The sequence below is a fragment of the Eubalaena glacialis genome, chromosome 19, assembly GCF_028564815.1.
Source record: "Eubalaena glacialis isolate mEubGla1 chromosome 19, mEubGla1.1.hap2.+ XY, whole genome shotgun sequence".
Lineage (NCBI taxonomy): Eukaryota > Metazoa > Chordata > Mammalia > Artiodactyla > Balaenidae > Eubalaena > Eubalaena glacialis.
In genome coordinates, this window is record NC_083734.1 from 11,732,200 (window position 1) to 11,757,200 (window position 25,001).

The 25,001-nt window shown below is 50.8% G+C and overlaps 1 protein-coding gene across 3 annotated transcripts in view; it reads left to right on the forward strand.

Annotated features, from left to right (window-relative positions):
• WSCD1 (WSC domain containing 1) overlaps positions 1 to 9,632 on the forward strand; it is a 40,733-nt gene extending 31,101 nt beyond the window's left edge. For 2 of the 3 annotated variants that reach the window (XM_061176149.1, XM_061176150.1), the window contains 4 exons: positions 3,124 to 3,283; positions 3,990 to 4,154; positions 6,726 to 6,926; positions 8,339 to 9,632. In XM_061176149.1, coding sequence (XP_061032132.1) covers positions 3,124 to 3,283; positions 3,990 to 4,154; positions 6,726 to 6,926; positions 8,339 to 8,691 — 879 coding nt within the window. In that variant the 3' untranslated portion in view covers positions 8,692 to 9,632. Of the gene's footprint in view, positions 1 to 3,123; positions 3,284 to 3,989; positions 4,155 to 6,725; positions 6,927 to 8,279 lie in introns of all 3 variants that reach the window. The other variant, XM_061176151.1, reaches the window with a different exon arrangement.
• Positions 9,633 to 25,001: the final 15,369 nt, after the last annotated feature.

Here is a 25,001-nt window from a genome sequence, read left to right on the forward strand (position 1 = left end):
TGTCCCCTCACTCCAAGCCCAGCGGCCCCAGCTGCCGGTGCTGGACGTCACCGCAGCTCTGACAGTGACGGCAGCTGTGGCTGAGTGGGTCCTGGTTCCAGGGTTAGGGCCCCATTGTGGCCACTGAGCCCTCAAAGCAATTCTTTTCTTTTTTTTAATATTTTTTTTAAATTTATTTTTTGGCTGCATTGGGTCTTTGTTGCTGTGCACAGGCTTTCTCTAGTTGCGGTGAGCAGGGGCTACTCTTCGTTGCGGTGCATGGGCTTCTCACTGCGGTGGCTTCTCTTGTTGCAGAGCACAGGCTCCAGACGCGTGGACTTCAGTAGTTGTGGCGCATGGGCTTAGTTGCTCTGCGGCATGTGGGATCTTCCCGGACCAGGGATCAAACCCGTGTCCCCTGCATTGGCAGGCGGATTCTTAACCACTGCACCACCAGGGAAGTCCCAGCGATTCTTTTCTTTATGTGTCTGATCGAGATTAAGGATCACAAGTGCTGCTTGGGGGAGGGACTTCCAACCTTTGCTTGATCCTGAGCTTTTGGGGCCTTGGAAGGGGAGCCAAAAAGAGGAATTTTAGGAACCAAACTCTCAGGTACTCTGAGTGTCAGGAGGGTGGTCTGGGGCCCGCCTCTAGTACAATTAGAGGTCTTAAGAGTTAAGAGTAAGGGAGCCCTTACTATGTGCTGGGTCCTTTTCATGCATCATCCTCCCTTCATTCTCCCAGCACTCTATGGTGTGAATATTATTGCCCCCAGATGACAGATGAGACAGCCAAGACTTGGGGGGCAGGTAGTGATTGGTCCAAGGTCATACAGATATTCAACCGTGGCCCTGGGATTCGAGTCCAGGTCTGTTGGATTGTAAACCTGGTGCCTCTGGACATGAGCCCATGGACGCCCAGAATGACTGCCTACCCCTAGCCCCCTGTCCTGGGAGAAATTTGCAACTCAAGCCTCGTCCAGGAAAGGCATGGGGGTAAATGTCCTAGTCTCACTGGCCCTCACGGTGGATCAGAGGGAGAGAAATGAGATCCTCCGACTCTTCCAGGCAGGACAACTCAAGGAATATGTCCATTTTACAGATGGAGAAACTAAGGTTCCAAAAGGGGAGGTGATTTGCTTATGGTCCCATAAAAGGTTTAAGGGCATTTCTAATGCCTAAGTGAGCACTGAGCTCTGGAAGCAGATTTTATGTGTGTGTGTGTGTGTGTGTGTGTGTAGGGGTGTGTAGTGTAAGAATAGTGAAAGCATCCTCTCTCCTGTCCCCACATGGCAGCTCAGCCCTGAGAGAGGGACGCGGGGCTGGCAGAGGCAAAACTGCCCCTGAGCCTTGACAAAGGAGGAGGGAGGTGGGAAGAGGCCTTCGTGGGGGCTGTGAGGTCTCTGGGAGAGCATCCCACCTACACTTAGGAGAACAGCCCTCCACTGGGGGCAGCCTCCCCTCCTACCTCCTAAGGGACCACCCGGCCCCAGGCTCTGCATCGCCCTCCCCTGGCTGGGACACCATCCACTGTCTTTTCTGAGTGCCGAAATCCCGGGCTCTGCCAAGCCACGCTCAGAAGACGCTATTGATTTTCCTTTATTTATTTTTTTATGAGATTTTTGCTGTGGGCAAAAAACAAAAAGGTTTGTTCAGCGTTTCCCTTAGCAGCGAGAAGTTTTCTCTGCCCACTGCTTCCCTCACCCCCAAGCACACACTCAATTGACTCCTCTCCTCTCTCTGTGCTCCAGGGAGCCTCGCATCTCCTGTTTGCAAGATGCACGGAGAGGCAGAGTGGAAATGGGGCTGAGTGTCCTACCTGGTGCCTGGTACATAGTAGGTGCTCAAGTAAAATGTGTGGGAGAGGTGAGTGGAGGAATTGCCCACCAGGGAAAGGAGGCCGAGGATGGCCCGTTCCTCTGTGAAGAAAGCACCTACTGTGTGCCGGGCCCAGGACTGGGCAATCTGGACCTTTCTCATCTAGTTTTCACAACCGATGTGCAAGGTGGGTTTTATTCCCTTTGTTCAATGGTGAAATTCAGAAAGGTTCAAGGTTACCAGGCTGTGAACCTGAATTCACATTCAGGCCTTCCCAATGCCAGCACCCCAGCTCTCGCTGCTGTGCGGTGGGTGCAGCCTTCTCCCCAGAGGGAACCAAGAAAACATATGTAAAAAACTGCCAGGAGCTGGCTTGGCCTTCTAACCCTGGCAGGGCCCCTCCGATTTAAGGAAGCCCCCATCAGCCTGAGCACCCGGAGCGGTCAAGGCCTGGCCGTGCCCACCCCTCCGGTCCTGGAGAGATGCTGTGTGGGAATCTGTCACCGGCCCTGCACCCCACCCGGCAGCAGGACTGCAGAAGCAGGGGTTAGGTCTGTCTCTTTCCAGGGAGGGCTGGCGGGAATTCCAGACCTCACTGGGGGCTCACAGTCTGTTGGTTAAAGATGTTGAATGCTGAGCTGCCCTGGGTGGGCCTTTCTGTCCCATTCTAACCCAGACACGTGTGGTTTCCCCACCTGGAATGCCGTTCCCTCCCCGGCACTCCTGACGACCCCCTAGATGTCTCCAAAATCCAGGTCCAGTCCCCCCAGTGGAGTCACCCCTCTGTAATAGCACCGGTACTATTAACAGTGGACTTTTCTGGACTTCCCTGGTGGTCCAGTGGTTAAGACTCCACTGCAGGGGGCACGGGTTCGATCCCTGGTCGGGGAAGTTCTGCATGCCGTGTGGTGCAGCAAAAAAAAAAAAATTATACACACACACACACACACACACACACACACACATATATATAAAGAATGGGTAATAGAAGAAGGTAGTTATAAATACCAGCTATGACTATGTGACCAGTTACATAAATAAAGACTGTAATTATCATAAAAAACAAAACCAAACAGACAAACAAACAAAAAACCGTGGGCTCGTCACCGGCCAGCGGTGAGCTGCCAGAGGGCAGAGGTCCCGTCTCATTGAGCTTTGTCTCCCCTGGGTTTGGGCCCAGAGCCCAGCGCTGGAAGGATGGACAGACACCCCTGTAGATCCCATGCAGCTGGCAGGACATCCCCCGTGCTCACCCTGGTGCCTGAGCGGCGGGGGCGTGGCCCCTGCATTCACCCAAGATGCTTCTCTTTCTCTCCTTCCCTGGCAGGAGTTCCCCTTGGCCATCCTCAGGGGCTGGGAGTGCTACTGTGCTTACCCCACCCCCCAGTTCAACCTGCGGGATGCTGTGGACAGCTCGCTGTGTGGCCAGGAGTCTGAGGCCCAAAGGCTAGCGGAGTACTGCGAGGTCTACCAGACGCCCGTGCAGGGTGAGTTCTGCCCCGGAGGTGGACAGGCGTGCAGGGCCCTCCTCCTGTGTCTACCGCTGGTTGTGGCACTTGGTCTGGGGGTTTGGACTGAGTATGCGGTCCTGGGGCGGGGAAGACGTCTTGGTGGGTGGTCCTATCTTGGGATAACGGGAACAGGAGGCCTCCACCATCCCTGGAGGCTGGACACAGGATGCGGGGCTCGGTTTGAAGAGCACCTGACCTTTATCTAGTCTCTCTGGGGATGAAGGTGGTTTGAGGACGAGCAGAGAGGCAGGGTCCAGAGGGATAGCAGTGGCAGGGTGGTGGGGCTGGGTGACATGGCAGCCCAGTGGCCACGGGAGCCTCCCTGAGCCAGTCCAGGACCTGGGGACCAGTAAGTCACCCAGGCTGTGTGCCCAGGCTCCAGCATCTTCCTTGTGTGAGAAGCAGGTCTGCCCCAGCTGACCTTGGGAGTCTGCAGGATGCTGATTCCCACCAGACTCTTACACTGGGAGGTCTCGTCATCACTGGGGCTTCCTCTGGCCAGCCGCGGACCCGTGCAGCCAAGGTCCAGGTGGCAAATCCCTTCCCCTTTTTGGGCCTCAGTTTTCCCATTCATCTCCCAGTGGGAGTCTTGGGTTGGCATTTCCTATCTAGGGAAGTCTGAGAGAGAGTCTGGGAGTCGCAGTGGAGGTGGGTAACCCTGAGACGACTTCTGGACTTTCAGATACCCGGTGCACGGACCGGAGGTTCCTGCCCACCAAATCCAAAGTGTTTGTGGCTCTGTCGAGCTTCCCGGGAGCCGGGAACACGTGGGCGCGGCACCTCATCGAGCACGCCACTGGCTTCTACACAGGGAGCTACTACTTTGACGGAACTCTCTACAACAAAGGTTAGTGAAGGCTGCAGGGCAGGGAGGAGGGCAGTTCCCAGCGCCCAGACTGCAGCTTCTCCAGCCAGCTCCTCCCCGGAGCTCTGGTGCTGTGCTTCTCAAACTTGAGGGTGCGTAAGTGTCACCTTGAGGGCTTATTAATTCAACATAGCTTCCTGGTTTGCACGCCCCCCTCCACCAAGAGAGTGTGATTTACTCGATCTGAGATGGGGCCTAGGAATTGGCATTTCTAACAAGCTCCTAGGTGGTGCTGACACAGCCAGCCCTAGGACCACACTTTGAGAGAAAATTCACAAGATCTGTTCTGGATTCAAAGGGAAAGCCTAGTAGCTTAGATTCCCTCTCTGTAATCATTTCTTGAATTTTCCTTAATTTTTAGAACCCTCAATAATTAGGGGAAACTGACTTCATGTGTTCATTTCTATTTTCTTTTTTTTTTTGAGGCAAGTGTAGCTTATCAAAATACGATTTTTTGAAACGAGGTCCAAAAATCTTCAAGAGGTTAATGATTTCTAATATTTCTCTTGTAGAAATAAGAGGCCTCATTATGTCAAGTAAATGAACTTGAAAATGGCTCAAATCTGTGCACCGTTTAAGACTAAGAACCTCAGATAAGCCAAGTGGGATCTATATTTGGTGAAATATATTTCTCTGTTGTCAAGTGTTACAACAGTTTCTCTGGGATTCTTAGAGCTTGGTTGAGGAAAAGAGGATACTATCAGTAACATCCTAGAGAAAACACAAACGTCCTGAGGTGGCAGCGGGTTCTAGAATTACCCACAGCAATCTTGGTCTGGTTGAGAAAAAGCCAAGGGTGTCCATATAACCCAGTTTCATCACCCCTGGGAGTCTTGAGTGTTATAGCAGCTACAGGTGAAGTGGCCAGATGAAGCACATGGACCTGCCCACTCTGGCCTAGTCCCCTGGGAACCGCCTAATGTGTACAGGCTGCAGCTACCCACCGTGTTCATCTAGAAAGAAGGCCTTTACCTTATTCAAACAGCTGGCTGTCTCAGTCTACAAATGGCTAAGTGGCCCAATGGCTCGATAGCTGGGCATAATAAGGATTGGGTTGCCACTGCCTCAGAATGGCTTTAGAGATCCCCGATGCATCTTTGAACCTTACGAGACTGGTTAGATGTAGCCACTGGCCTCAGAGCACTGTCAGAGCAGTCACACACACACACACACACGTGCACACACGTGAAATTCGCAAGGAAGCTCCAATGCCAAAATGCCAAACCGTCATGGGTGAGCGTGGTCTGGGTTATAAGGAAAAGTCGTACCAGTTGAAATAGGCCAAGGCAGTACAAAAGGCACCCTGGGCCTCAGGGTGTCAAAGACCAGATCTCATGTTTACTTGGTTCATGGTTTGACTCATTCTTTCCTGGAACTTCCCAGCTGTTTGACAGAATGAATCAAAGCAAAGACTTTTGGTGTTTGGCCCACGGCAGAGATGAATTTGAAACGTGTTGCGTTTCAGCTGGTGACCCCAGACTTACAGACTCAAAGGACACGTGCATTTTCCAGGCATCAAAGACTTGCTGTAGATACAAATACTTCCCAACCATTCATGAAGGGGGTGGGGGGATGGGACTCATTTATGCTTCCAAGAGCCCGAGGCAAGCTCATGGGCAATTTTGGAGCTTGTCGCCAGAGCTGGATGGCATGGGCTATGTTGAGATGTGGCCAGGAGACCAGGCTCAGGGGACATCTTTCCAGGAAGCCTTCTGTGACATCCCACTACACTCCCAAACTAGTCCCCCTTACTCTTTGTTCCCATAAGCCCCTATGCTCTGTATTACACTTGGGCTATCCCCCCACTAGACTGTAAGCTTAAAGACAGGGTCTGAGTCTTACCCCTTTATCCCCAGTGTAAAGTCCAACACAGAACGGGCACACAATGATATTTGTTGATAAATGTGTGACTCTGTGTAGGGATGGGTAGAGTCTCCACAGATGCAAGGCTGGAGCCCAGTTATAGGACTGTGGCATAAGGTCAGAGGGTGGGGCTACAGCTGCTGACTGCCCTTGAGCCTGATGATGGGGATCCTGCCCCTTCTGTGGGGAGGTGAGTAGAAGACAGAGGCCTCACAGGGACACACAAAGCCACGTGGAGAGAGCCCTGGCTCTGATGCTGTGGTGCTGTGTGATCTTGAGCAAGTCACATAGCCACTCTGAGCCTCAGTCTCTTCATCTGGCTATGCCTGCCGCTGTGGTCAACTCACAGGGTTATTTGCAATGCTCATGTGACATAGCCATGCAGATGCCCAAATGGATGCATCTACAGTGTCTAGAGAGAGGGCATGGTCGGGCTCTGCCTCCTGACTTCTGGGATCTACAGGAGGTGCCATATCTTCTTTCTCTTGCAGCCGCCATCTTTCCCCACTTAGATGCCTCCTGCTCTCACTGTCTCTTGGGCAGGGTCAGGCCCTATCCGCCATCCATAGACCATCCCAGTGCCCTCTGCTGTGCCCCCAATGTCGGCTCTCCCTCAGGGGTGCAGGTTGGCGTTCAGACCTGTCTGCTGCTGTGGCAGTGGGGGCCCCACGATGCCTTTCTCCCGGGCAGGGTTCAAGGGCGAGAAGGACCACTGGAGGAGCCGGCGCACCATCTGCGTGAAGACCCACGAGAGTGGCAGGAGGGAGATTGAGATGTTCGACTCGGCCATCCTGCTGATCCGGAACCCGTACAGGTCCCTGGTGGCCGAGTTCAACAGGAAATGCGCCGGGCACCTGGGCTACGCAGCTGACCGCAACTGGAAGAGCAAAGGTGAGCAGAAAGGGCCGGCGGGGTGGGGGAACGGTCGCAACTTTATCTGTGGGGTCAGTCTGCGGATACACGCTTACTGACGTCCTACTATGTGCCAGGCATTGGGCAAGGCGCCAGGAGCCCAGGCTACAGGGGTCACAGTCTCTGCCCTCAAGGCACGCACAGTCTAGCCTTTGGGCAATGAATTAAAGAGACACAAGTCAGGATAGTGAGTGATATAAAATGAAGCCATCAGAAATACAGCTGTGTCCAGCAGAGTGGGTGGCATGATGAGACACGGGGCCTGAGGCTGGGCAGGCTTGTGCTTCAGTCCCTGTGTGACTCCGGATCAGCTGAGGCTGGTGGGTGTCCCCCCCTTTCCCTATCACCCTCCCTCTAGACCAGCCCCCGTCAGCCATCCCTGCCCTCCTGCTGACTCCCCTTGAGGACGCAGGCAGGCTGAGCTCTGATCCCTCCTGGGTCCCTTACCAGCCCAGTGACCCGAGGCAAGCTGCAGACCTTGTCTTCTGAGCCTCGGTTTTCTCACCTTAAAAACAAGGGTGGTCCCATCTCATAGGGTCGTTGTGAAGATTAGAGAAAGCAGATGCTTCCCACAGCATTTGAGGTGTCTTAATAGTCCAATTATGGAAGCTATTTTTGTTGGGGTGATTCTTGACATTTGCACCCTTCTCCCCACTTAAAAAAAAGACCCACCGAATTTCTAAATTTGCTGAAAAAAAACCTCATGGAGCAGATCACCTGCCAGAGATCGCAGCTGCCCCGCCTGTGGCCTCATTGTACGTCACTGGTTAAACCGGCGATCGCACCCACAAGACACAAGAAGCATCAGTTAGGCACCCCATTCACGTAGCTGTGTAGGAGGCCCCGGGACAGGAAATCCGGCCTGCACAGCGTCTTCATCTGACTAGGAGGCACAACAGCTGCCCCCCACACACTGCTCGGCCCCCATTACCCAGACTGGATGTGCAGAGCTGCCAGGGCAACATCAAGGTGAACCGAGGGTCATCTCGACAGAGAGGCCCTGCCTTGGTTGTCTTTAACTCCACTATGTCCCATAGGCCCGAGACCCTGGGCTCTCGCCATGCAGGGACAGTCCCAGAGGGCAAGGTCCACCCGAGAGAGAACCAGTTCTTGGAACGCACGGTCCCCGTTCGTCGTAACTTGGTGTGTTTCCAAGGAAACCGCTGGGGGAAGGTGGACCTGAGGTCACAGCTCCCAGGCGGGCTTGCAGCTCTTCAGAGCCCAGCCTGCTAGTAACCCTCCCCTGCACGAGGTCGCCAAGAGGGTCTTCCTCCGGGGGAGATCGGGTAGGTCGGCCCTGGGCGGTGGATGATGGAGCATCCTGGCCCCCAGGAGGCTAGCAGCCCCCCCGGGGCCGGGCCCTGATACGGCGCCCCTTCTCGCCCACCCAGAGTGGCCGGACTTTGTCAACAGCTACGCGTCGTGGTGGTCCTCGCACGTGCTGGACTGGCTTAAGTACGGCAAGCGGCTGCTGGTGGTTCACTACGAGGAGCTGCGGCGCAGCCTGGTGCCCACGCTGCGGGAGATGGTGGCCTTCCTCAACGTGTCCGTGAGCGAGGAGCGCCTGCTCTGCGTGGAGAACAACAAGGAGGGCAGCTTCCGGCGGCGCGGCCGGCGCCCGCACGACCTCGAGCCCTTCACCCCCGCAATGAAGGACCTGATCAACGGCTACATCCGGACGGTGGACCGGGCCCTGCGTGACCACAACTGGGCCGGGCTGCCCCGGGAGTACGTGCCCAGATGATAGGCCCCGGCCCACTCGGCCCACCCTGCTGGGAGCCGGCCGCCCCCACGGGGCTACGCACGTGCTCAAACGCTCGGGTGCCCCCCTGGGATGCTTGGGCGCCGATGCCACCTGCAGGGAGGTTCCCCCACCCCGGGGCTGCCTGCCTCCCGCACGGGGAGACTGGACGTGAGCCCCGGCCAGGCGGACCCGATGTCACAGGATGGACGCAAAGGGACACGCACTCCTAGCCAGACCCGCTTAGACCTGCCACTCGCTGCTCACGGGGCCCTAACGCGCCTGAGCCACACCCGGCTGTGCCAGACACTCCCAGACTTGCAGACACGAACGTTGATGCAGGCGTGCAGATGCCAGGCTGTGCGTGCCTAGGGGCTGCCTGTCCGTCTCCCCCACACACTGACACACGCGTGCACCCTGGGCTCTCGGAGGCCCCGGGCTTCCTGTTTCCAGCCCAGTTCAGGCTTGCTGGTCAGGGGCTTTGACTGGGGGATACTGGGCTGGGTGAGCTTAGTGCTCTGAGGAGCCAGGACCCCGGCCTGGAGACGGGCTCACAGCTTGTGTCTGCCGGGCCAGGCGGCCCTGACCGTGCGCCTGCATCCCACAGCGTGTGTGGTGTGATGGCCAGGCGCCGCCAGCTCTGCAGCCCTGCCTCTCCCTTCGCTGGGGGTGGGCTGGTGGCACCACGGGTAGAGCGGAGCTGCCCACACAAACCCCGCACCTCAGGATCGGCCACAAGTTCTGTGCACCCCCGACCCCCCGTCCGATATCAGCACTCCTTGGAGTGGGCGCCTCCTTGCCTGGCTTCTTTCTCCGACTGTCCCCATAAAGCTGGGGGTTCGTGCCATGTCCCAGAAGCAGGGTGTTGGGGCGAGGAGACAGCAGGGCAGGGAAGGGGCTGGGCCTCCAGGGGAGCCCTAGACCTGAGGAGCCTGTACGCCAGCAGTGCCAGCAGGCGGGGTCTTGGGGTGGGCATGGGCAGACCCGGGAGGGATGAGTCTTGGGTGCCACTGGGGCTGGTGGTCCCCCCTATCTTGACGGGCCCCTGCTCTCCACGGGGTCGCCCCTGGGTTCATGAGGAAGGGGGGTGGCATGGCCTGTCAACAAGGCTGCAGCTTCTGTCTGACCCCCACTGGCCCAGCCCTCTCTGTTTCTCTGTTATTCACCCACCACTTCCTGTCACTGGGCCTCTTTGTCACACCCTCTGTCTCTGTTTTCTGTGAGGCTGACATCTTTCCCCCTCGTTCATCCAAGAAGGGGAAGGGAACTCCCGGGCGCTAACGCCTGCTGCTGTGTACAAGCCTACGGGCCTCCTGAGAAGGGGGATTCATAAGGTCCCCTCCCCTCACCGTCTAGTGGGGACTGGGGAGGGGTTGTCACAAATGGGAGTGAGAAACCCAGTGACAGAGGAGCATGTGTGCTGTGCGGGCTCCAAGGGGGTCAGGGAAAGCATCGCAGCGGCTTTGAACTGGTCTTGAGGAACCTGTAGGAATTCTTCCAGCCACGCAGAGGGGAAGGGTAATTGAGGCGGAGGGAACAGCATGTACAAAGGCTCAGAGGCTTGGAAAACCCTTGTATGTTTTGCAGAAGCGGTGAGTGGGTGTGGGGCGTGTGTCTCTCTGACTCTGCAGCAGGAGGATGGGAGTGGGTGGGTGAGGACAGAGGAGGGGACACAGAAAGGGCCTCTCCTTACAGCCACTTAGCGCTCAGCCTGGGAGGGGCAGAGGTGCTGATGCTAATTACCTTCTTGGGTCGCCCTTTGCTACATGTCTTGGGCTCAGAAATGAGGCTGCGGAGACCAGGGGCTCAGGTCTGGAGGGTGGGGTTGAGCCCAGGACCACAGCCCAGGACAGCTGAGACCCAAGGCGGGCTGTGGAGAGCTCGGCTGCACACTGACCCCTGCGAGGGAAGAACGTGGGCGGGCCTGAACTTGGGCAGCCCCTGAGCCCCTCTGCAGCTTCTCCAGGCCTGCGCTGGGCCTGCTGGTCTGACCACTGCATCAGGAGGAGAAAAGGGGGTGAGGGGTTTGGGAAAGCCGGGCATGGGTATGGCAGACCCTCTGCTCCCTGGCTGGCAGTGGGAGCTGGGCCACTCCCAGTGGGGAAGGCAGGGCCGGGAGCCCTGGCGGAGCTGCCCTTCCTCAGAGGGAAGCCTCCCACGCCTTCGGTTTTGCCAGTGAATGGCCTTGAGTATCTGTTCCTGATGGCCTCCAAGTTCTTCCTGAGGCTCCCCCAGACCCACACTGATGCCGACGCTGTTTTAGATCCTCCTAAAGCAACACTCGGCTCAGCTCAAAGCTGGAAACGCCAGGGTCTTTATAAACAATTACTGATACAGCATGGCTCCGTGGCCAAGTCTGTGACGGCCCCTGATGAGGCCAGTTCTCCTGAGTTGTAGGTGTAATTGAAACCCACCAGGAGCTTCCACACTGCCTTGGAAGGGGGCCCAGGGGATACCTGCATCCCAGAGCAAACCTAAAGTCTCATAGGAGACCGTAGCACTGAGTGATGGAGAATAGGGAAGCTGGTCTCCTCTGGAGACCGGCTTCCTGGCTCTGGCCCTCACTGTCCTGGCCACCCAGACGACCTCCAGGGAGAAGACTCATATGCCAGGGAGTCTGTGAAGGGCAGTGGAGTAGCTGAAGGACCGACCAGGACTGCAGCCAGGGCCTGGCCCCCTGGGCTTCCCCCATCACCCCAGGGGTCAGGAGAACAGCGGCACCGGCTCGTTCTTCCTGGTAGATGTGTGAGTCCGTTCCCTGCTGCCAGGTACCCAGAAACCTCCCCTCCTTCCAGGTGGAGGGCCACCTGCTCAAACGGCCTTGTAGTTTCCTTTGTACCTTAGCCAGGCACGCAGATGAGTGGAATGATGGGATCAGGGTGCATCCAGGTCGTGTTGAGTCAGTCCACCCAGCAAGGCACCTGACCCCTGGCACGTGCTCCCAGACGCTGGGTAAGGCGGTACTAAGGCCCCATGTGCGGATGGTTCTCAGCAGCCGTCGCCCAGCTCCTGAGAAGCACAGGAAGGAAATTTGTGTGTCCTTTTGGGAAAGTTCACTTGTCTCTCTTCACGTTAGGTCTCATCTATAGCTCTCAGCTTCTCCATAAAGAGGATACTGTCCCAACCAGCCACAGAGTAAAAGAGGCTCTGTATTTAGAAGCGTGACAAATGCATCAGGAACCAATCAGACCAGAACAGGGAAACCCTGACTGTCTACAGATTCCAACTTTAATAGTAAGGCTGTGGAGTTACACAAACCTGTGTTAAAACGTGTAATTCTCATGGATTTCACCTCCTGTTGTGGATCAATTTGGAAAAACCAAAATATATAATTTTAAAAAACTAAAACTCATTCTGATAATCCCAGTGATGTGTAAATGAGAGAGAAGAATAGACAGGCTTCCAAACCCTGGGAAGAAAGCTGCTTAATTATGTGAGCATCTTATAATGAAGTCTCTTACAGCTAAAATTAGATTTTGAGTGCGTGAATATGCGATAATGTTTGCATACCAGAATGCATTTTTTCCCCTTAAAAGTAGCAGGAGCTACTTGGTTCTTAGGGGGTCCCAAGAGGGGAGATGGAAGTGCTGGGATTGATCTTTGTGGTTGCAAGAATTCTTCGGGCTGAAGTTTGATTTCTTTTGGCTGGAAATTTGTTGGAGGTGTTTAAAATGTGATGCCTCCGAAGTAGTTCATTAGCGTTCAGGGAGAAATTGATTGGTCTGAACCCACCTTGATGACCACTCAGTGTTTGCCAAGTTGGCCTGAACAAGGTTGTTGGTTGCATCCCCAATGTTCATTCCCCCATTTCCTTTCCCAGCAGACCCTGATGTCTGTTGGCAGGGGCGGGTTATGATCTGCTGGAGCTGTCTCTACCGTCACTTCTGGGGTGGGACGTATGACCTAGACTAAGCCCACACCACATCCCATCTCTCTGGCTACAGTGATTTGTTCAGGTATGGTCATATGAGCTAAGGCAATGGAACGAGATGGAATTTCAAGACTTTTTCTGGAAATGTTTTTATGCACTCTGTTGGATGTGAACAAGGAAGTAGGTAATCCTGGGTCTTGATGGCAGCCGTCTTGCGATCCTGGGGCAGGAACCACTCCCAGCATGAAGCTGATAACTGAAGGGAGAGTCAGGAGGGAAGGAAACCAGGTCCTTGGTGACACTGTTAAGTACAGGATCTAGCTTTGCCTGTGATTGGCCCTACCCGTGGATGGTTTTGTTACATGAGCCAATATAGTCCCTTTATTGTTTAAGTTGGGTTGAGTCTGGTTTCCGTTACTTGCAACCCAGGGCTGTGTACAAAGGGCTTGGGTTGAGAGGCCCTGGGGTTCTGACATTCTCTGTCTCTATGGCTGAAGTAGATAAAGACTAAAGACGGAGGCTCGGACAAGAATGAGCTGTCAGATTAGGAAGTTGCTTTTTACGGGAATGGGGGTGGGTGTGAAATCCTCAGTAGGAAGCTGTGCTCTGTCAGCCAGGACAAGTAGCATTTTTAAGTCAGTACATTATGGGGTCACCTGCATATCCGGAGAAAATCATTCCTCTTGATTGCCCAGCCCACACTAGAAGTTGTCTCCTTTAATCCTTAACCAATGCTATGTGATTATCTCCACTTGACAGATGAGAGGACTGGGATAGTATCTGTGATGATTATAAAACTGTGGTCCTGTTCTATTTACCATAACTCCTTTCATGGAGAATATGATGTCGTGTTGGAAGGAATGCTTTGACAAGTTACTTGGATTGAGTGTGAGACCCCCTTCGAGGGACATGTTCAGGTAACAGCTGATGGGCAGTAAACTGCCTTCAAAGGAGGGTAGGTATGCTTAGCCCTACCGCTTTGGTTTTGCTGAGTGGGACATGCAAGCTTGGGGCAAAGCAGAATCGCTGCCATTGGCGGAGAGGTGGGATGATGCCACTGAGAGTTCCCCTCCTCTGTCTTAACCTCTTTAACCCTACTGTGTGCTAAAAATTGGAGGGACAAAGGGAGTTATATGTGGCCCTTATCTTCAAACTCTCCTTGGAAAGTCTGACCATAATACAGTGTGCAGGACAGAGGTCCAGAAAATATGTAGAGGGAGTCAAGAGTCCCAGGAAATCGATGTGAGTATATTTGTCCCCGGTGCTCCCTTTTGTGACTGAAGATGGATTTGGGGCCCTCCTGAGAACTTCTACTACGCAAAAACATTGCAGAAATCTGGGTCCCTGCCATGGGAAATACGAGCATATCTACCCAAATAACAAACATAATTGCTTATATAAAATGAGGAATCTTGATAACAAAAATGAAAACAATTCCAGTTTTGGGGTTTTTTAAAAAACATATGAAAACAATTCCAGTTGATGCTGGATGCATAAGCATGAGCTGAATGAATGAACTTTCCAAGGTGTCTTCAGTACCTGCAATATTCTTTTCAGGTTGAGACAGATCCATGGCTTGATGATGTAGCCAATGGTGATCAGTAACAGTAAACAGTGTTCTTACAGGTCAGAAAGTGTCACAGAGGTCACCCCATATGTGCCTCAGTGAGGTGGACCTTATTTCCATTTGCGGGGAAGAAAAATTTAGTTTCTGAGACTGAGTTGCCCAAAGTTCAAATCCTTTATTTTACAGATAAGAAAAATGAGACTGGGAATGGGAACGGGTTTCCTACGAGGTTAGGCTGTGAGAATGGGTGGGGGAACTAGGGCCGGAATGTGGGCTCCTTCCCCAAAACCACCTGACTGCCCCTGTACTGCATCCCTATAACTCTTCAACAAGTTGCTGAAAATGAGGCAAGTGTGCACATTCAGCTCCTTTGGAAGCGACTCCATTCATGTCACTGCTAATTCTTTGCCAAGATACTTTTTGGTGGGCACCTGAGTTCAATATTAAGGGCCATTTATCAAGCATCCCCAGTACTTGAAAATATGCTCAGAGGGAGCAGTACTTTCCAAGGACTGGGGTTAAAGAGAGGGACCGTAATTGGCACAAGATAGGAGCCCAGAGTTTTCATCCTAAGCTACAAGCATCCGAGGCAACAGAAAGGCCCTGCTCCTCCAAGATATTAATAGATAAGCATCTTTGGTGGACCTGAGCCCAGCAGTCTGTGTGTTTATGTATATGTGTTTGTGCAGGTGTGCGCTCCAGTTGCTGACAGACAGCTGCCCCTTTGAATCACATGCCAGCCATCCTGACCACTACAAGTGACAAGAGCCTGGATACTTGAGAAGCCAATCTTCGTCAGGTCTCCTCCAAAATGGCAAAGAGGAAAAAATAAAATCCTCTTAAGATAAAATAATTTTTGTTTATTCCTTCCATTTTTCTTTTTTTTAATTTGATAATCAATTCACCAACATTTTTTCATTCACTTGAAAGGCTATATTTATGTATTTTTTCACTGGCTTTTAAACCAGTGAAGACAGGAACAGTATCTATCTTTGTAACCTCAGCCCTTAGCCCAGGACCTGATATGCAAGAGGCACAGGAAACATTAGTGGAAGGAAGGAGGATGCATGAAAATCTTAAACCATCTGGCTTGTAAAGTTTCCAGGAAAATAACATCTTCCGGGAAAATCATACCTCGTTCTTCCTATTTGTGAGCTAAGGAGATGTTGCTGAGACACTTGTTGAATTTTTCCATCCCCCCTCTGTTGAGATGCTTGGGGACTGGATTGATCTATAAGCATTCAGTGCTACAGGTAAAAAAGGTGAAGACATATGGCAGCCCCCAAATTCCACTGGAGAGTTGTTTTGAACTCTTACGTAAGTTCTCGGTCAACCATTTGCTCCTGACTCATGGAGAAGAACAGGAGACAAATTGGCAGGATTCTTGTCAAAAGCTCTTCCCTGCATGTTCAGGTAAACGGTCTAATGGCGTCATCCCCACCTTTGCTCCCCATGGGAGTCTCCACTGCGATGGACACCATTCTTGTTTGCCTTGGGACAGGTAGCTTCTCTACCTCCTCCAGATCTGCAGCTCATTCCTTAATCATTAAACCTCTAGCAAAACTTTTTTCTTCTAAATAAAAACCTCCTTTCTATTGGAGGCTCTGAGGTATAGCACACAGAACACCCCCTTACCCTGCCTTTTTCTCCTGAGAGCAATAGAAGAGGAAAAGTGTGTTTGGATGGGTGGCAAGAGAGGGAAGGATGGAGGGGATATCCTCCCTGGACTGACTCCCATGCCCTGGCTCAGGCAGGAAATGATGAAGGTTTCTCTCCCAGCCCCACTTCCCAGGTTAGGTGAGGTAGAGCCTTTCTCCCTATGAGATGGCGCAAGGGTGAGAAATGCAGAGACAGAGCAAGGAGAGTCTGCCTCCTAGGCAGCCTGGAGCTCCTTGGCCCAGCAGCCTTGTAGAGTCTAAAGCTCACTGTATCCATTATCTATCAGCATGTGACAAATTACCCCCAAATTTAGGCATAGCTTAGAGCCACAACTTCAAAGAAACATTCATTAACTAAGAGTTCCTCTGGGTCAGGAATCCAGGCACAGCTTAACGGGGTCCTCCAGCTCAAGGACTCTCATGAGGCTGCAACCAAGAAGTTGGCTGGGCTGCAGTCTCATCTGAGGGTTCAGCTGGGAGAGGACTCAATTCCAAGCTCCTTCATGTCGTCATTGGCAGAATTCAGTTTCCCACAGGCTGTTGGACCGAGGACCTCAGTTTCTGGCTGGCTGTTGGCCAGAGGCCACACTTGGTTCCTTGCCATGTGAGCTTCTCCGTAAGGCTTGATTCATCAGAGTGAGAAAGTGAGAAGACCTAAAGAGAGTGTGAACAAGACAGAAGTCACAGTTTTCTGTAACCTAATCTTGGAAATCACATCCCATCACTTTTACTGTATTGTATTTGTTAGAAGCAAGTCAGTAGGTTCAGCCTACATCCAGGGGAGGGGAGTATATAGGGGCATGAATACCAAAAGGTGAGATCATCTGGGAGCCGTTTCGTAGCTGCCCGCCAACTCCAGTGGAGGACCTTCTACCGTTGAGCCAGTCCCCTCACAGTCTGCCCCGCTGCTGCTTCCGCTGGGTGTCTCCCCAGCACAGGGCCACACCACAGCCCTCAGCATCCTCAGCAATGCTTCCCTAGACCCACAGGCTGGCGGGGCTCCTGCCTACATCACTGTTAACGGTGAGGGCTCGTTTCCTGCCGTCTCCTCCCTTATGATCACAGGCATCACTTCTTGATACCAAGGAGAACTGTCCTGGTCCCCACATTCAGCCTGGCAGGGAACCACCAAGTCAGGAAAACTCTGGCCAGACATCCTAATGGGATGGTCCACTCCATGGGCTCACCCATGAAACCAGCTCTCAGCATAATCCATTACTCCCTGTTCCGCCCAGGCTTCCCCTGTTCCATGGCCACATTAACCTCCATCAGATAATTAAGGGCTTGGCTTTCCATGAGAGGCCTTAAATGTCACCTTTCTGCCACTCAATACGTCTTTGAATGACACAGATGCTAATGAGATGTTCAAATATAGAAAATTGAATGACTCCTTGCCTTCATCGTGACATTTATTCAGCCGGAGTGATCTGACTACACCACTACATTACTTATAATTTCCACCTGACCTTGGGTGGTGGAGTGTAATCTTTAAGGAAACTATCCATTTATTCTCCCTCACCTTATTAGCATTTAATTACTATGACAAATTTTCAGATGTACCAAGCATGTTAGGATTATAATTCAATTTTCCCTTCAAACGGCCCAGTAGCCAAGGACAGTGGGACCATCTTGGACACCACTGAGTTCTGATTGAGGAAGCATCCTGGACCTAACTTCGTCTCCTGCCCCTCAGAGCACCAAGCAGGGCTTATCCAACCATGGCTGCCCCGTCCAAGGACCCTCTGCCCAAACCTCCTCTCTCTGTCTTTCTCATCACTGGGCTGAGGTTTTTTTGCTGCTCAGGGTCAGGCCAAGTCATGGGGCCAGGAAGACGATGTTTGATGCAAAGGCTGCCAGCAAACCCTCAGATCTGACAGCTGCACTGGACAGTGGATTCCATAAGTGAAACGTTTTATGCAGATTTTTGATTGCAGAAGAACAGCACATGGAAATAATCCAGAGACACGCTCATGTATTCTCACTCCTTTAAACACCCACATTCTGTTTTTGTGAATTACTCTGCCATTTTCCCACAGAAATGCCCTGTTTGATACCTCTTGCATGTCCTAATCCCATAAATCACTGAGCTAGTCCTCGGATGTGGAGAATAAGACAACTCTGGGGAGGGGAAAGCTCACCAGACCTGGGATCTGCAGGATTTGGGCTCCAGAACTGTCTGGGCCACTAACCATCCATCCATCTGTGCAAGATTCCATCCCCTTCTCTATCACTCAAACATGGCGGTGGAGGTGACATCTGGGTTTAACCTCATGACCTTGTCTTCCCAGCCAGAGTTCATTGGGACTCTCTAACCTGAGCTGGGGTGATCCGATTCTCTCTTTTGGTCACTTGGACTTGGGCCTGAGAGACACAAGCCTGTCTGCCAGGTGTGTGAAATGACACCACGGGAGCGTGGGGTCCATGGAGCCTGGGCACCGGCATGCACAAGGTCTCTACAGAGAGAACAATGGGCAATGTCATTGTCCTAGGAGAAGGAGAACCTAGGAGTAAATACCCCAGAGGGAGATGAGACGGAAGCTGTTAATATTAAGGTTAAATGAAAACCGAAACACAAGACAAAAGTTATGCACCTAATCCAATCACTACCCTCATTTGTCTATATAGTTTTCTAGCCCCTTATCATATGCTAATTTAATTTTTTACCTATGTAGACTTTTACTTTCCTTGTTATTTAGCATTGTATTATGAACATTTTCCCATTTTGTCTTTTTTATATCTTCCCCCCCACCAATTTCCTTTCTTTTCAAACTTTCCTGTCCTGCCCCCAATATAGTCCCAATAGTGACAGCCTGGTGTAATCCATTCACACTCTTCTCTATATTCCTATGAATATGTAAAAGCATGTGTGTGTGTGTCTCTATACCTATATCCATATATCTATATCCGTGAATATAGTGCATCATTTGGTGGACGATAAAAAGGAAGAACAATCTGCATTGTATAATCACATTTTTGCAAAGTCAAAAGATGGCCCCAAAATTTCAATTTCACTCTTTTAGGAAGGTGGCATAATATTCTCTAGTAAGGATCTCCAAAACAGGGTGCATACACCCCATTGGCACAAGGAAAAAGTACTCAAAGTTTTATCTCTCTTTATTTTTATCTCATCTTTTTAAAATTTCTATTTTGTATTTGTTTATCCTACACTTAAGATATTCATACATGCAAATAAATATCCATATTTGGGAGGTGCATGCTATCATTAAATGAGCAATCAAAAATACTTAGAGACCACCAGTCTACAGAATCAGGGAACACTTTATTCACACATTGCCCTTTTGATGGATATCCAGGCATTTTCTAGTTAGGGCCACTACAAACTATGCTGAAAAAAGCATCACTCTACATGTGCATTTCTATTCGAGTGCTTTTAGATCTATAGGACAGATTCCCAAAAGTGAAATTGCTGATTCAAAGGGTTTTTTTTAATCAATACTGGTGGCCTGCTCTCAAAAAAGTCTGTAACAATTCATATTCCCATCAGCAATGTATAAAATGCTTATTCCCCTGCGTCTTCATGGACTTTGGGGATTATCACTCTTTCTCATGTTTGCCAGTCCAGTGGATGGGTTGAGAAATGGCATCCAATCTTTAGGGGCCCATTATGTATAGGTGAGGGCATTGGACAAGGTGACCTCTACGCTCCTTCCAGCTCAAGTGTCCATGCTTCTCTAATTGTCCGTTTTCGGAGCTTACCTGCTCCAGGTGTGTCTCTAGTCACCATTGATTAGCTGTTTGTGAATCCCAGAGACACCTATGGAACAGTTGCTAGAAACCAACAAATCAAGGACTAGAAAGAAAGCTAGCTGAATGCCATCCAGAGGATCATCTTGACAATACTGTTCAGCTTGTAAAAACCAACTAGGCTAAATCCCTGCAATTTCATCCAGAACAAATAATAAAAAGCAGTGTGTCATATTTCTAGGATGAGCAGATTCATAGTAAATATTTTAAGATCAATGGCTGCACAAAATGCGTTTTCCTTGGAGTTTCACTTTTCAAATGGCTTTGTATTAAAAGTGAAATTTCAATAAATATTCATGGGGAAATTCATTGATGTGTTTTACCATTCACAGGGGAAATCTGTAAGGTTCTGGGGGGAAAAAAGATGTATGATATGTATTTTACCCTCTTAGGAGAAAAGTGGTGAAAAAATGCATGATATGCTTGTGTTTTCTCTGACCGTAAACCCTCCAAGGCTGGGAGTTGTGCTTTCCCACTCCTGCTCCTCTCCAGCCAGCCCTGGGGCAGTTTGCAGCCTGGGCAGAGGGTAACTGCAAGAAGACCTGACAGAGGAAGGGGTGGTGGGAAGTGGGGAAGGCCTGTGTGCTGAGTCTTTTCAAAGTTCCCAAAGCCCCTTTTAACATCTACCATTTGATGAGCACTTACTGCATACCTGGCGTTGTGCTTCAAACTTCCCGTACGTTCTCCCACTGAGTCCTTACCCTTACCACGACCTTGTGAAACGGTCACCATGATTCCCATTTTACAGATGAGGAAACTGAGCCTTGGCAAAGTTAAGCAATTGGTCCCCACAGTCACACAGCTAGTTAAGTGGCAGAATGAGGATTCGGACTCAGGTCCATCTGGCTCTAATGTCCTTTGTCCCTCAGTGTCCCATCTATAATTTCCCCAGATTGCCAGGAGCCCACTGGGGCCACAGGGATTGGAGGAAGCTAGGTGTCGTGCTAAATGCCTTCCTGTTTACCTCCCCTGCCTCACGGTGCCTGGTAGGCGTCATTTGGCTGCCTGCTCTGAACACGAGGCATCCCACAGCCTCCGTGACATCATTCTTCTTGGCCCCATTGCCTGTGGCAGGAAGCTAACTCACACAGGCAAAGTGCTGAAAATCTGGCTGCTTATTCCTGCCAGTTTTCTCAGAGTCTCAGGTGAACATATTTATTTTTATAATGGCAAGTTGTACCCTTGGCAAAGATCAGATCCCATTGTTCCTTTGCTTAAGTTGCTGGAATCACTTCCCATGGCCAATAGAATAAAACCCAAATGCTCCCCGCCCCTGCCTTGGCTTGGCATTCAAGGCTTTCTGTAACCTGGCCACATGACCATCCTCTTCCCTGTTGTCATCTTCATTTGATGCTCAGCTACCCTAGATGGTTAGCTGTCCTTTGCCCATGCTCATGGTCTTCCATTTGCCTGGAATGTCATTCGTTCACCTCTTTGACTGTTAGCATCTTAAATACCCTTCAAGGCCCACTTGAATGGACTTGCCTCCCCCGAGTGGCCTTCTCTGTGTCCCCAGGCAGAGTTCACAGGTCTCTCCTCTGCAATCCCCACAGGCCCCTTCAATCATTCTGCCACTGACCCTCACTGGCACTTTTCATATCAGCCTTTGCAGCTGGGCTGTGAGCTTTTGGGGGGCAGGGGCCATGCTATTTATCTCTGTTTCCCCAGCATCCCACTCGACATTTGGCTAAAAGTAATAGTGACAATGACAACATCAATGACAGTAATAGTAGCTAACATTTATGGAGGATTTAAAACGTGATCCTACTGAATCCCTCAGAACAACCTCATGACACAGATACTATATTTACTCCTATTTAGCAGCTAAGGAATGGGGGGTTTGAAAAAACTGTGTGGAAATGAGGGAGCTGGCATTTGAACCTAGGGTGCCCAGTTCCCGAGCTAACTTCTCTGACCCATTGGCTTCATTAGGAGTTTGTGAAATGTTTGTTGAATGAATAATCAAACACATCAATGAGCAAATGAGTAATGAGGGGAAAAAATCACACAAATATAGAAAAATTATCCACTCCACTGACTAAAGCAAGGCATTTCCTAGCATCTAAGCAATGATCATAAGCATTTTCCTCCATCATCCAATGGTGGCCCCCCTGCCACTCGGGAAAATTCCATCAACACACTTATTATAGAAGCCACACCAGTGGGTGTCATTCCAGACATATTCCTACGGGATATAGAGAAGAATGGCTCATCTTTTTGGGTAGAGGACAATGCTGTGATGATCCCCAGGAGGACAGGAACTTAGAGCTGCACCCAGGACAGGAGGGGTGGGTGACTCCGGCTCATTCACAGCCCCTCCCGTGATCCTCCAGGGACAAACAGTGGTTCGAAGCCTGCTACATAGAGTCAGAGAGTGGTACAGGCAGAAAGTGTTTGCAGAGCCCAAGAAAGCCAAATGGGATGTAGGAAACAAAAGGAAGGGCAGATGGAGAGCCGCCAGGGCACAGCAGACCCCAGGCTGCAGCTGGGGCTTTGCTTGTGGGGAACCACAGGTGCCAGCAAAATGGAGGTCATGGTGCAGGAATGTGGGAAGGATACCCTGTGTCTTGATCTCAGAGACACCTTGGGTGCTGGGTGGGCACATGGCAGACAAGCTTAGCTCAGGGAGGAGCCATATTCACCTGGGGTTCAGCCAGGAGCAAACACACAGACTGAGGTGTGGCCCACCGGCCTGCTGGTGGCCACCCAGCCCTGCCTGATGCTCAGAAGGAGGTGGGGCAAGCCCTAGAGCATTCTCCATCCTCCCTTCTCCCACCTTCCCCCCCACAGGAAGAATTCTGGAGACATGGGAGCACACAGACTTTCACTCACACATATACATACATACACAAACACACGTGCTGAGAAGCCTGGTCAGGCTTCCAGCACTTCACAGCATGAGTTAATTGGTGGCTCTTGTTTCTGGAGAGAAACAAGCATGTCCGGAAGGTCGCTGAGCTGGTTTCCTCCCTCTAAGAGGCTGCCAATTGGATTTTCAATCTCCATTTTCATCCATGGCGATTTTCTGGCCTTGCACATGATAGGAAAGTGAACCTAGAGGCCAAGGATCTGACAGGGGCCAGAAAACAAAGTTGCACAGCCAAAAGGAACAAGAAGGAAAAGAAAACACATTTCATACAGAGGACTGAATTTCTACTTAGGAAAACTGAAACAATTTTCTAAGGTGGTTTTGGAAACACATGAAAGCGTTTTCCTTTCTGAACCTGAGAGGTGGATCCAGAGGCTGTAACTAGCTCCCTGGGAGCTCAAGATTCTGGCTCTCTTTCCATAAGAGCTGGGAACGAACGGCAGTGAGATATATATATAGTCTCTGCAAGAACCACAAGGAATGGGATATGGGAAGTCCCATCCAATTCAGTGGAATCCATCCATCCATCCATCCATCTAACATTCATTCATCCAGCCAGCCAGCCAGCCTAGGGTCATTCGCTTATATAGTTAACATTTATTATCACCTGTTTCGGGTCTACCTTTGGCCTGGCCCTGGAGTCCAGTTACCCTGAAAGGACCTGGAGTCCCCTCTTGATTATCTATGGAAAGGAAGGGATACTAGTGACAAGGACTCTTCTAGTTCTAATTCAAAGGCAAAACAGAGGATAAACCCTCTCAGGTGTGAAAAGTCCCTTGGCTTGAGGACAATGCAGTAGTTCATCTGGGGCCTGGCCCAAGCCAGATTCTCGGGAAAGACCTGCTAATTCAGGGTAACTTGTACCACTTGTTTAATGCCCTTGCTGAACTCTACACTTTCCATCTTTGAAAATCTTTCATTAAGGTTTCATGATGGGATAAGGCTGAACGATTATGTAAGAGTGGGTTTTTTTTTGGCAACAATTTTATGCATATATTTTGAAGGAAGCAAACATATGCCTATTAAATAGGGGGAGAATTATCAGTGAATGTTTTTAAATGACCAATAAAAATGAAATTATCATTGCTCATTGTTTTGTATGGATCATAATGTGTTTTTTTTTTTTCCCTGATGGAAATGTCCAACAAACTCCCCTCCTAGACGCCGGCCGCTAATTACACAGTTAGCACACAGTAATCCAGGCAAGTGGGTTCTCGCCTGTCGTAATTCATCTTCATAAAGATAATTGGCCCAGTGAATGAGACCACAAAATAATTGTGCAAACAGGAGACAGATTCAATAAAAACTGATTTTACTCTTCTCTCTTCCAAAACTACAAGCTTGAGAGAGGAGTTTTCAAGAACATATCAGATTTCTCCCCAGATTGCCACCCCCACCCCCATTTGTTTATTACCGAAAGATTTACTGAGGACCCACTCTTTTCGAATCATTAGCTAAATACTGGGGAAAAGCAAAACTTGGACCAAATTCCCCATGACAAGGAATGGGCAATCAGGTAAGGAAATACATAAGCAGCAGACAGAAGTAACATGACACACGATGGACAGTCAAAAAATGCTCCAGAAGAGATGCAGAGAGAGGGCTACTGGAGTTCAGAGGCAAAGCGGTTGCTTCCGGCTGGAAAATCAGCGAAGGCTTCATGGAAGAAGCGGCGTTTGAGCTGAATGTTGAAGGGGTGGGAGAGTGTGGGGAGGTGAATGGCCGTTCGGACAAACACGGGAGCAAATTCAGTGGAGCACAGACAGGTGACGGGAGGAGAGATGGAGTGGAAAGATAGGTTGAAGGTTGTCGTGAAGTGGGGGAAGCAGATTTTTAACTTTTTAACTCATGGCTGTGCCCCTTCCCCTCTGCATATGTGATAGGTATTAACTTGACACAATCAGTAGAACACACCGCTACGTGCCAGACCCCTTGCTAGGGCCATGTGGGAGACCCAGATGATTTAGCTACAAAACCTCCCCTCAGAAACTCAGAAGGGGGTCAGAAATGTTGATGTGGCCAATACTGGCTGAGCTCATGCCTGAATTTATTACTGGAGGCGGCAGGAGGTGTGGGTGGGGGTCACTGTTCAAATGAGGCAGGAGGCCCCCACATGAGCCTACCATCCATCCAATTCCACATCACAGCAGGCATTGTTAGCATCAGGCTCTAGCTGTTTCCAAGGCAAAAAATTGTTGGACTATTTACTGCCAACTACTTCTTTTCTCTATCTCTGTCGCCAACATTTCCCTCCTTGAAAATTTGAAAGAGCCAGGAAAAGACAGTGAGAAAAAAATGTTCAGGGAGATAGGAGAGCAATGCAAATGAGAATCACAAAGCAGAGTCCCAGGGAATGGGAATTTCAGGAAGGGAATTGTTGACAGTGTCACATGGTGTAGAGAATTAAAAGGAGAGCTGGCAGGTGTCCGTTGGACTTAGCATGGAGAAAATCATTGATGAGTTGGTGAGAGTCACAGCAGAAAAGTGGGGCCTGGGGAGCAGAGGCTAGGTGGCAGGGGCGTGAGGACAGAGCCGGCTGGTCTGGGGAAGGAGTCACACAGCTGATACAGGGTGGGCTATCTA